The sequence below is a fragment of the Rana temporaria genome, chromosome 5 (assembly GCF_905171775.1).
Source record: "Rana temporaria chromosome 5, aRanTem1.1, whole genome shotgun sequence".
Taxonomy (NCBI): domain Eukaryota; kingdom Metazoa; phylum Chordata; class Amphibia; order Anura; family Ranidae; genus Rana; species Rana temporaria.
In genome coordinates, this window is record NC_053493.1 from 392,609,306 (window position 1) to 392,622,389 (window position 13,084).

General features: G+C 45.2%; 1 protein-coding gene across 1 annotated transcript; it reads left to right on the forward strand.

Annotated features, from left to right (window-relative positions):
• The first annotated feature begins 245 nt into the window (after positions 1-245).
• Positions 246-12,180, forward strand: RNF139 (ring finger protein 139). Its single transcript, XM_040354938.1, has 2 exons — positions 246-586; positions 10,314-12,180. Exons 1-2 carry the CDS (start codon positions 439-441, stop codon positions 12,122-12,124), a joined length of 1,959 nt encoding a protein of 652 aa, XP_040210872.1. The 5' UTR covers positions 246-438; the 3' UTR covers positions 12,125-12,180.
• Positions 12,181-13,084: the final 904 nt, after the last annotated feature.

Genomic DNA, 13,084 nt, shown 5'->3' on the forward strand with positions numbered 1-13,084 from the left:
TAATGGTACCCTTAGAGCAGGCAAGTATTTTTCTTTCTTTATTAGTAGTTTAGCTGGACTTTCAGATTACACTCTGCACCACTAATACTCATGTATGTGTACTGTCCTATCCAGCCTGCAGAGGGATCCGTAACCTTCCGCCCAGCTTCCTCTCACCCTCTATGACTATGCCCTACCTCTTGTTCATGGTACAATAAAGCTCAGTGAAGAAAAAAAAAAAAAGAAAGATCGGAAATCCTGTAGGCATGCGCAGTGGGAGGGGTCTCCGGTCCGCCATGCCGGTGATGTCAGAGGAGGTATCGGGCGGGCGGTGACGGAGTTCCTGGCCGCAGCAGGTGCGGTTGGCGGACATGGACTCGGTGCGGGCGGAAGAGGACACCGGAGGACAGTAGCCCCGGGGAAGACGGGGGGTTCCCTCACCTCACCCCGGAGACCCCCATGGCGGCCCCTCAGCGGGTGCGGGCCGTGCTGGATGTGGCCCTGCGGGTCCCTCCTGTCTTCATCATTGACGCCATATTAAACTCGGCCCATGATGCCTCTGCCGGGTACCTGGCCGTGCTGGCCCAGCTCCTCCTCACATTGCTGGGTAAGAGATACACCCTGTGTGCTGTGCTACGTACACTGCTGGAGGAGGTATATACCCTGTATACAGGGCTGTGTCACTGTATATATATATATACCCTGTATACAGGGCTGTCACTGTATATATACCCTGTATACAGGGCTGTGTCACTGTATATATACCCTGTATACAGGGCTGTGTCACTGTATATATACCCTGTATACAGGGCTGTGTCACTGTATATATACCCTGTATACAGGGCTGTGTCACTGTATATATACCCTGTATACAGGGCTGTGTCACTATATATATACCCTGTATACAGGGCTGTGTCACTATATATATACCCTGTATACAGGGCTGTGTCACTATATATATACCCTGTATACAGGGCTGTGTCACTATATATATACCCTGTATACAGGGCTGTGTCACTGTATATATATACCCTGTATACAGGGCTGTGTCACTGTATATATATACCCTGTATACAGGGCTGTGTCACTGTATATATATATCCCAATACACCCCCCCCCTCTCGCTGTGTATATCCCAATACACCCCCCCCCCTCGCTGTGTATATCCCAATACACCCCCCCCCCCTCGCTGTGTATATCCCAATACACCCCCCCCCCCCTCTCGCTGTGTATATCCCAATACACCCCCCCCCCCTCGCTGTGTATATCCCAATACACCCCCCCCCCCCCTCGCTGTGTATATCCCAATACACCCCCCCCCCCCCTCGCTGTGTATATCCCAATACACCCCCCCCCCCCTCGCTGTGTATATCCCAATACACCCCCCCCCCTCGCTGTGTATATCAATACAGCGCCCCCCTCGCTGTGTATATCAATACAGCGCCCCCCTCGCTGTGTATATCAATACAGCGCCCCCCTCGCTGTGTATATCAATACAGCGCCCCCCTCGCTGTGTATGTCTCGATACACCCCCCCTCTCTCGCTGTGTATATTCCGATACACCCCCCCCCCCCCGCTGTGTATGTCTCAGTACACCCCCCCTCTCTCCAATACACCCCCCCACCTTCTCGCTGTGTATATCAATACAGCGCCCCCCCCCTCGCTGTGTATATCCCAATACACCCCCCCACCTTCTCGCTGTGTATATCAATACAGCGCCCCCCCTCCGGTGTGTATATCAATACAGCCAACCCCCCACCCGCCCCTCAGTGTGTATATCAGTTCTGGGGTTCCCAGGACTACAGAACCCGATAAAGGGGGGGATGTGTTATCTCCAGTCACTGTCCCGTGCCCCATCCCCCTACCTTTGCTGGGTACAAAAATCCTGTATAGATGTCCTTGTCACACTATAATGCATTGCAGGGGGTCCTTCCAGCACTGTGCTGCGTACCAATTCTGTATGTGTCCCTGAATATTCCAATGCATTGTGTCCCCTCCTGAGATCCACCTAAACTACTTGGTGAGAGCAATATATTTCCCCTCAGTATACATAAATGTATTACAAGGTGAGCACAGAGTTCACAAAGTCACATGACAAGTCGTACCCCATGATTTCCAATACCAGTCATATCTGTGCCACTTCCATGTAGTCCCTGCACTAAATCATGCTACTTTCACGTCACGCAAGTGTGAAAGGTCCTCAGACCTATGGATGTCCTTGGTGTATGTGGCTGTTACATATAGATTGTGTCTGTACTCAGCTTTTACTATTTTTAAAAGTCCTGCCTTGGAGCAGACGTCCCACCATGCTGGCAGTTTCCTTTATTAGACCGACTCCCCCCGACACCTTGGCTCAGCCCTTCTGGGTCTTGACTGGTCATGAAGCTAGGCCTCAGTAAGAAAATGAAATATTAATTCATGGGGTGTATATATATATATAATTTTATAATGTGTATGTTTTTTATTTCTTTTTTTTATATATTTGTAACTAGCACAGGGAATATGGCGGAGCAGTTTGTCTGCAAATGCTATCTGCCTGGCTAACTGGTTTCATTCTTTGAATTATTGACCAGAAATGAGAAACAAAGGCGTGGAAGAAACCTGGACCACTTCTGACCTGTTTCTGATATGACTTGTTCCTTGGCTGCTTTTGGGTTTGGAGATTTTGGGTCTCAGATTCTGCGACTCAAATTCTGCAGATTCGGGTTCACACATGCTACGGCTCACAGCAGGGGGTCCGGTGCGTCCCTGAACACTGATTCAGGTGCAAATTGGGTCAAAATTTCTGCCAAAGTTCACACCTGATTTGGAGTCAGACGCACACGACCATTTCCAAAGGCAGACCGTGGCCGCCCCGGAGCTGTGTGAAGCTCCATAGAGAGCCAATCACATTCTCCTGTCATTGCAAATTGGATGCAGGGAAACCGACATCGGATTCGCCCAAGTGTGAACTAGAGCTGCGCAATTGTTAAAATCGTGATCTCGATTCAATCCCCCTGGCGATCTCCAATGCAGAGTTTGCCGATTCTTTTATATAACAAATAGAGAGACTTTATCTGCTCACTCAGCTGTCAAAAGAAAAGATCCGGGCAGTCTGCCAAGTTCTTAACAGGAAACATTGTAACTAACGCTTCCTTCGTTGTTCAACCGCTCCTGAACAATTTAACTTGACCGCTAGAAACCAGTGTCTAAAAACGGCTGTTTAGCTGTGTTTACATACGGCTCTCCCCGTTCTTCAGCTCCGGGGAGCGATCGCGTAGCGGGGGGGGGGGGTTCTGATCGGACCCACGTCTAGGCAGGGACGTACAGGTACGCCAATGTGCCTGTACGTGCCATTCTGCCGACGTATATCTACATGCGGCGGTCGGGAAGTGGTTAAGCTAAAATCAATATTCTTTGCTAAAAAATAACGTGAAACCCCCAAACATTATATATATTTTAGCAGAGACCCTAGGGAATAAAATGGCAATTGCTGCAATATTTTATGTCACACTGTATCTGCCCAGCGGTCTTTGAAATGCAATTGTTTTGGGAAAAAATACACTTCAATGAATAAAAGAAACAGTAAAGTTAGCTCACTTAATTATTATTTTTTTTATGTGAAAGATGATGTTACGCCATGTGAATCGTGAGAGAATTGTGATCTATCCTCTAAGGAAAAAAATTGTGATTCTCATTTTAGCCAGAATCGTGCAGCTCTAGTGTGAAATTAAAGTTCTGCTGTTTTCTGCGAGCAGGCAGGTTTCTAATTGCCAAGGAAACATGCAACGTCTCCTCTACAATTAAATACTCACCTGCTAGTTTGCAGCGTCCTTTGGCATGTAAACGGTCCTGCGCATGCGGAGCTCAACTTACACTGGCCAGCCTGATGCATGCGCAGGAGTGACGTCATGCCCTGCCAGCCATTGGAGCTGGCTGAAAACCGGCATACAGAAGATGTCAGAATCAGCAAGGGACCGGACTGTTGTCCTCATTAAAGTGATAGTAAACCGCAAAAAAGCCAAAATATTCTCCCTGCAAGTTAAAGCGGAGTTCCGCCGAAAAATAAATTAAGTCAGCAGCTACAAATACTGCAGCTGCTGACTTTTTAATACATGGACACTTACCTGTCCTGGGAGCCCGCGATGTCAGGTCCTGAAGCCGATCTGTCCGTTGGCTCTTTGGTGCTGCCGCCGCCATCTTTGGTATGGGAATCAGGAAGTGAAGCCTTGCGACTTCACTTCCTGGTTCCCTACTGCGCATGCGCAATCCCACTGGTCCCTGCTGTCTTCTGGGACCTGTATGTCTCCCAGAAGACAGCGGGGGAGGCGATGGACGTGGCGTAGGTCACCACAGTGATCTGCCCGGAAGTGGGAGCAAATACCTGGATTACACAGATATCTGCTCCCTCCCCCTCCCCTGTGAAAGGTGACAAATGTGACACCGGAGGGGGAGAGGATTCCAAATTTTTGGGTGGAACTCCACTTTAAGAGCAACGCATATTAGCGCATTATGAAAGACTTAACCGGAAACAACGCCCTCCAGCAGAGCGCTGCAATGGCTCTCCGGGGGGCTCCAGTCTTCCTTACTGGTTCATGGGCTGCAAAAAAACTAAAACATGGATGACCCATCGTCCAATATTCTTATCGTGTGATCCGGGCATTATGGTTGGAGAGTTTTTAATTTGCTGTCTGGCAAAACAGAGTGCTTGTTGTGCACACAACGTATACTGCGTATTGCAATGTGTTTTATTTTTTTGTTATTTTTTTTTTTAACTTTTATGCTAACTTTCTATGCTTTGCAAATGCAACATGTCCGCCATGACCAGCACATTAGTGTGAATTAAAACCTTCGGACATAAAGGAAATTGCTTTGTTCCTGCGTCGGGAAGTGCTACTGAATACTCACTGGTGTGAATGAGCCCTACGACAGATCTAGGAAACTGTAAAAATCTGACCGGTTCCTAACCAGTCATTTCTCTGTCCAATACCAAGAACAAAACGTTCTGGCTTGGCGTACACTCTGTCCCCCTGGGTGTGAAAGCTGAAGGGAGAAGAACTGAAGAGTGCTTTCATCATGCTACATATTGCCTTTTTACTAATCACATTAACCTTTGTACCTCGACATTTAGCATATATATTTTTATCTGTGTCAGAGCTGCCGGGGCGAGTTTACTCTGCACAGAGCAATACTAGAGCATTGTGTAACACACATTGGGCCAGGTCCACAAAAGGGATACGCAGGCGTATCTACGGATACGCCGTCGTATCCTTGTTTCTATCTATGCGGCTGACTCATAGAATCAGTTACGCATAGATATTCCTAAGATCCGGCAGGTGTAATAGTTTTACACTGTCGGATCTTAGGATGCAGTACCTCGGCCGCCGCTGGGGGCATTTCTCGTCGAAATTCCGTGTCGGGTATGCAAATTAGCACTTACCGAGATCCACGAAGCTTTTTCCCTTCGTTTTTTTTTCCGTAAGTGTTAGTTTGCCGTCGCAAAATTAGGGCTGCTTTTACAAAGTGTAAACTTAGTACACCATGTAAAAGTATACCCTTCTTTCCCGCGTCGCTGTCAAATTTTTTTTTTAACTTTTTTTTTTTTTTCCCGCCGCTACTTCTTTTTTTTTATTTTTTTTTTTTTTTTACTTCCGTCGCGATTCTCAAAACTCGGCGCAACGTAACTTGGCGCAAAGCACATCGGGAGCATGCGCAGTACGTCCGGTTCGGGAGCGCGCCTAATTTAAATGGGACTCGCCCCATTAGATTGGGCACGCCTTGCGCCGGACAGATTTAAGTTGCACAGCTGCAAATTTCTAGGTAAGTGCTTTGTGGATCGGGCACTTAGGTAGAAATTTTGCGGCGGTGTAACTTAAATAGGAACATTTAAGTTAAGCCCGCTGTACGTGGATCTGGCCCATTGTTCTTTCAAAGTGGACTCTGTTTAATCAGGCCTTTTTCTGGCACTTTGTTTACACGTAAACATCGGTATTTTTAGCTAGAAAATTACTTGGAACCCCCAAGTGTGTGTGTGTATGTATATATATATGTATGTATGTATGTGTATATATATGTATATATATATATATATATATATATATATATATATATATATATATATATATATATATATATATATATATATATATATATATATATATATATATATATATATATATATATATATATATATATAATTTTATTAGAGGCCCTGGAGAATAATATGGCTGTTAAAAAATTATATAAGGGGCCAGCCTGAAGTGATCTAGCAGGACTTCATTTTCTGACTAAATTTCCACTTTAATGAAATGATGAGTAAATGGGTGGTGTAGTCACTTTGCTCTTTTAAAACATTTTGGATAATAACATGGAGCATTGTAGTTTTTCTGGTTGTTGGTATGAGAAATATTCCTTTGTAGGACACGCTTGACTGAAGTGTTATTTTCGTTGCTTCATTTTCTTTGTTACATCATTCCTGGTTTATGAAACTTTAAGAACCTGTTTTGTTATTTAACCACTTCCCGCCCGGCCTATGGCCGATTTACGTCCGGGAAGTGGTTATGAAATCCTGACAGGACGTTCTAGAACGTCCTGCAGGATTTCATGCCGCGCGCGCCCGTGGGGGCGCGCATCGCGGCGATCGGTGATGCGGGGTGTCAGTCTGACACCCTGCATCTCCGATCTCGGTAAAGAGCCTCCGGCGGAGACTCTTTACCACGTGATCAGCCGTGTCCAACCACGGCTGATCACGATGTAAACAGGAAGAGCCGCCGATGGCTCTTCCTCACTCGCGTCTGACAGACGCAAGAAGAGGATAGCCGATCGGCGGCTCTCCTGACAGGGGGGGTTAGCGCTGATTGTTTATCAGCGCAGCCCCCCCTCAGATCGCCACACTGGAGCACCAGGGTGGGAAAAAAAAAAAAAAGACAGGAAAAAAAAAAAGTCTAAAAAAAAAAAAAAATCATAAAGAAGAAAAAAAGATGCCAGTCAGTGCCCACAAATGGGCACTGACTGGCAACCTGGCAAAAATCAGTGCTGCCACCCCAGTGTCCATCAGCGCCACCCCAGTGTCCATCAGCGCCACCCCAGTGTCCATCAGCGCCACCCCAGTGTCCATCAGCGCCACCCCAGTGTCCATCAGCGCCACCCCAGTGTCCATCAGCGCCACCCCAGTGTCCATCAGCGCCACCCCAGTGTCCATCAGCGCCACCCCACAGTGCCCATCCATGCCCAGTGCCCACCTATCAGTGCCCATCTGTGCCACCCATAAGTATCCATCAGTGCCGCCCATGAGTGCCCATCAGTGCCGCCCATGAGTGCCCATCAGTGCCGCCCATGAGTGCCCATCAGTGCCGCCCATGAGTGCCCATCAGTGCCGCCCATGTGTGCCCATCAGTGCCGCCCATGTGTGCCCATCAGTGCCGCCCATGTGTGCCCATCAGTGCCGCCCATGTGTGCCCATGAGTGCCGCCCATGTGTGCCCATGAGTGCCGCCCATGTGTGCCCATGAGTGCCGCCCATGTGTGCCCATCAGTGCCGCCTATGTGTGCCCATCAGTGCCGCCTATGTGTGCCCATCAGTGCCGCATACCAGCGCCGCCAATCAGTGCCACCTCATCTGTGCCCGTCAGTACTACCTCATCGATGTCCATCAGTGCCATCTCATCGGTGCCCATTAGTGCCGCCATATCAGTGCCCGTAATTGAAAGAGAAAACTTATTTACAAAAAAATTAACAGAAAAAAATAACGTAATTTTTTTTTCCAAATTTTCAGCCTTTTTTTAGTTGTTGCGCAAAAAAAAAAAAATCGCAGAGGTGATCGAATACCACCAAAAGAAAGCTCTATTTGTGGGGAAAAAAGGACGCCAATTTTGTTTGGGTACAGTGTAGCATGACCGCGCAATTGCCATTCAAAGTGCGACAGTGCTGAAAGCTGAAAATTGGCTTGGGCGGGAAGCTGCGTAAGTACCTGGTATGGAAGTGGTTAAAGTGATTGTAAGGTTTTATTAAAAAAAACAAGCATGTTGGTTGATTTGGCCCCCCTCTCCTGGTGCTACTGCCAGCGGGATGCCTCGTATCCTTTTGAACATGCTAGCACATGGGTGGAAGCGGTGCTGGCTGTGGGCCGGTCTCCGCCCCCTCTGTCAATGCTGATATACTTCTTGGATATTGATTACAGATGGCACTGCCATATTATGTCCAAGAACGGTCGGAGGTTACAGACCTGTATCACGGCGTAATTGCACCATGTATTGTCATGTTTTCTCCTTTACTTTATTTTCTTGATGGTTTATTAATACCATTTATATTTTCTTGATGCTTGCCTCTCTGTCTAGTCATCGACTACCTGAATTTGTATGCTGTTATATGCTAACTTGTTCCTAGATAAAAAAAAAAAAAAAAAGCATGTTATACTTGCGTGCAATTGTTCTGCTCAGAGCATCTCCGATTATCGTCTATGGCCCCCCACTGGCGATCCTGGCTCCCCCTCTTTGATAATGCCCCCATAAAAAAAAAAAAATTATGGCGGTACTCGTGCTTGCTCATGGACCACCCTGTCTGCATCTATTGACAAGGACAGCGTGGCTCAGCGCTTTTAGTTTATAGGTGTTTTTTAGAAACGCTTCTAAACGTGGCATGTAAACACGGTAAAATGGACGTTTTAAATGTGGATTACCATCTGTCAAGTTTAATCCTTTAGGAGCAGTTGTAAAAACGTCCCGTGTACATGGAGCCTAAGGGGGCATGGGGGGATCCTGTGACACAGGTTTTTTTTTTTTTTTTTAACCTCATGCAGGCAGATCTGCATTGGGGCAAAAGAACTTTGGGCATTTAGAACCACTTTAAATCTGCTTCTGCTATCGCAGTGTATGGAAAATGAGAATTTCTTTGCTGAAGGCTGAGATAACGTTCTTTTGTTGGAAATTTATAGAATATGCCTTTTTCATCAGAGTGGAAAGGTGAAGTGGAGGAGTTGCCTGTAGTTATAAAATGGTAATTTGCTTTCATTTGAATTGTGGGGCAGTGGTGATTGTCTCAGATTGTTTTTTACAAAATATATATATATATATATATATATATATATATATATATATATATATATATATATATATATATATATATATATATATATATATATATATATATATATATATATATATAATTTATTTTCTCAGTACAGACAAAGTTTGGACACTCCTTCTCATTCAAAGAGTTTCACACTGAAGGCATCAAAACTATGAATGAACACATGTGGAATTTTACATAACAAAAAAGTGTGAAACTGAAAATATATTTCATATGCTAGGTTCTTCAAAGTAGCCACCTTTTGCAGCAGACACATCTCTAGAACTGTTAAGAGGAGACTGTGTGAATCAGGCCTTCATGGTAGAATATCTGCTAGGAAACCACTGCTAAAGAAAGGCAACAAGCAGAAGAGACTTGTTTGGGATAAAGAACACAAGGAATGGACATTGGACCAGTGGAAATCTGTGCTTTGGTCTGATGAGTCCAAAATCTTGAGATCTTTGCTTCCAATCCCCGTGTCTTTGTGCGACGCAGAAAAGGTGAACGGATGGACTCGACATGCCTGGTTCCCACCGTGAAGCATGGCGGAGGAGGTGTGATGGTGTGGGGGTGCTTTGCTGGTGACACTGTTGGGGATTTATTCAAAATTGAAGGCATACTGAACCAGCATGGCTACCACAGCATCTTGCAGCGGCATGCTATTCCATCCGGTTTGCGATTTAGTTGGACCATCATTAATTTTTCAACAGGACAATGACCCCAAACACTCCTCCAGGCTGTGTAAGGGCTATTTGACCAAGAAGGAGAGTGATGGGGTGCTGCGCCAGGTGACTACCTCTTGAAGCTCATCAAGAGAATGCCAAGAGTGTGCCAAGCAGTAATCAAAGCAAAAGGTGGCTACTTTGAAGAACCTAGAATATGAAATATATTTTCAGTTGTTTCACACTTTTTTGTTATGTATAATTCCACATGTGTTCATAGTTTTGAAGCCTTCAGTGTGAATCTACAATTTCCATAGTCGTGAAAATAAAGAAAACTCTTTGAATGAGAAGGTGAGTCCAAGCGTTTGGTGCGTGTGTGTGTATGTATATCTCAGCATTTTTAGCAAAAGGTTACTATAATAATACTTGTGTGATCTACAGACACTACAATAGTTGATCCTCCTAAAAATACTGAAACCCAATCCTTATGTTGCCTTGAATATTGCATTTAAGTAAACACTTTACCGCCGTTCAGCTTGTTCTCAACGAAAACATTGTTGTGTGATGTGAATAAAATATTGGTTGCTATCCTTGTCTAATAGCTGTCTCTCTTCTTCTCCTTTTGCAGGTATCCTGGCATCTATCGTTGTGCTGGTGTTATCACGTAGAGCGCTTTTCAAATTTTACACCATCAGTATGGCCCTTGTGATTGCTGCAACTTCAGTGTTGGTTAATTATTATACCATTTTGCACATGAACTCCAACTCTGCTTATAAAGTGGAACTCCTTCCTGCCAGCGGCCCATCGCTATGGATGCCGCTAGTTGTCTTACAGCTCATATTTGGTATTGGTTTTGTCACATTACTGGAGGTCCAGTCCACCTACTCCCAGCTCATCATAGTGGATCTTATAGTCCCCAGTATTGGGCTTGTCCTGGAACTTCCAGCTGATGTTCAAGAGACCTTGGTTATTATTTCTGGCCTTGTGCTTGCCATTTATACTACAGTATGCCTGTTGCTCAGGTTTAAGTGGTTCTATTATTCCACAAAGTATACAGTGCTCCTGCTCAAACATATGTACCAGGTTTATGGAATACAAGTGATGATTGAAGATGCCTGGAAGAAGATTCATTTTCCTGATGTGCTTCGAGTGTTCTGGCTGACCAGGTTGGCCACCCAAGCTGTATTTTTAGTCTACATGGTAAAAGTGTCAAGTGCCAATGCTGGAGAGGCATCTTACTTTTTACCTTGGAGTGACTTTTGGGAACTCGTCTGCACCCTCATCATCAGTGGTTGCGATTCCACATTAACCGTGTTGGGTATGAGTGCGGTGATCTCATCTATGGCACATTATCTGGGACTAGGAATACTGGCCTTTATTGGCTCTACTGAAGAAGAGGACAAACGTCTGGGTTTTGTAGCTCCCGTTTTGTTTTTTATACTGGCCCTGCAAACTGGCCTGAGTGGTTTACAGCCTGAAGAAAGACTCATACGCCTCTGTCGAAATATGTGCCTTTTGTTGACAGCCATCTTACATTTTATCCATGGAATGACCGACCCAGTGTTAATGTCACTCAGTGCCTCCCACGTGTCTTCTTTCCGTAGGCATTTCCCAGTGCTCTTGGTTTCGGCCTTTCTTTTTGTGCTTCCAATCCTGCTCAGCTGCGTCTTGTGGCATTGTTATGCCCTGAATACCTGGCTGTTTGCTGTCACGGCCTTCTGTGTCGAACTTTGTATGAAAGTGATTGTGTCTCTGACTGTGTACACTCTGTTTATGATCGACGGCCACTACAGTGTAGTGTGGGAGAAGCTGGACGACTACGTTTACTACGTGCGCTCAACTGGCAGTATCATTGAGTTTATTTTCGGAGTGATCATGTTTGGCAACGGAGCCTACACAATGATGTTTGAGTCGGGAAGCAAAATCCGAGCCTGCATGATGTGTCTTCATGCCTACTTCAATATATACCTTCAAGCAAGGAATGGGTGGAAGACGTTTGTCAACCGTAGGACAGCTGTCAAGAAGATCAACTCGCTACCTGAAGTGAATGTTTCTGAAGGGAATGAAATAGATGATGTCTGCGCTATCTGCTATCAGGAGTTCCGCACGTCCGCCCGCGTTACGCCCTGTCATCATTATTTTCATGCACTTTGCCTTCGTAAGTGGCTGTACATTCAAGATACCTGCCCAATGTGCCATCAGAAAGTATATATTGACGATGAGCCAAAAGAGAGCTCAACCTTTTCTAACAACAATGGAAACCTTGCCCCCAATGAGGAACCTATTCCAGATATTGGAGATGGGGAGCTGGAGCAGGAGCTCAATGACCATGATCTTAGCGATGATGAGGAGGAGGAAGAGGAATGGACAGCTGAACAGCACCAGTTGGCCACCGACGAGGAAGAATTTGTCAATGATGTTCACGCTTTGGGGGACTGAACCTTATTTATTTGTTTCTCTTTGCTTTTGTGTGTCAATACAAAAACATCAAAGAATGGGTTTTTCTGATGTGTGTTTTTTTTTTTTTTTCCCTTTAGTCCTCTAAAAGTATAACTAAAGGCAAAATAATTTTTTATTTTATTTTTTTTGGATAGAGGGGATAGGTCAGGTTTTTATTGCTTTCTGTCACTTTTGGAGAAATTCGTCCTCTGTAATTGTTCTGATCACCAGTGTAATTGGGAATGGTAAAACCTAAATTTTAGGTTGTCGCCAGATAAGAAATGGAGGAGAAATGTTTGATTGGGAATACTTGTTCCCATGACAGCTGTCTAAGGGGCTTTCCCTCACATTGGAAGCATATCCTTCCACTTTAGGCCTCGTTCACATGAAGCGTTTACATCCATGCCCCAAGCAGGACACAGTGAGTGAGAAACTTAAAACTTATATAGCGCAACACATGCGAACTGAATCGCCTCTGGGCGCTTAGTATCCATTCCCTGAGTAAACTTTGCCCTCAGAAGAGATGGGTTTTGATTTTTCTTCTGAAGGCCAAGTAGTTCACCTCCAATAGGATGCTGGTTGGTAGAGCGTTCCAAAGTCTAGGTCCTTGGACTGCAAATCTTCGTTCTCCTTTGGACTTGTATCTGGCTTTGGGTATGTGAAGTAGATTTTGGTTGGTGGGTCGCAGAATGCGTTTGGGGTTGTGAGCTTTTAGTTTTTTGCATAGATATTGGGGGGCATTTCCTTGAACACACTTATGCATTAGACAGAGAGCCTTGAAAGTGATTCTGTATTTTACCTGCAACCAATGAAGGGATCTCAGTAGAGCTGCACGATTAATCGTCAAGAATTGTTATCGCGATCTTTTTCCCGTTGCAATTCTTGACACAGGGTTTCACGATCTTTGACATGAAAAGAATTTTCTCTCTGCGCTTTGGTATGCAAAGAATTTCCTGTCTG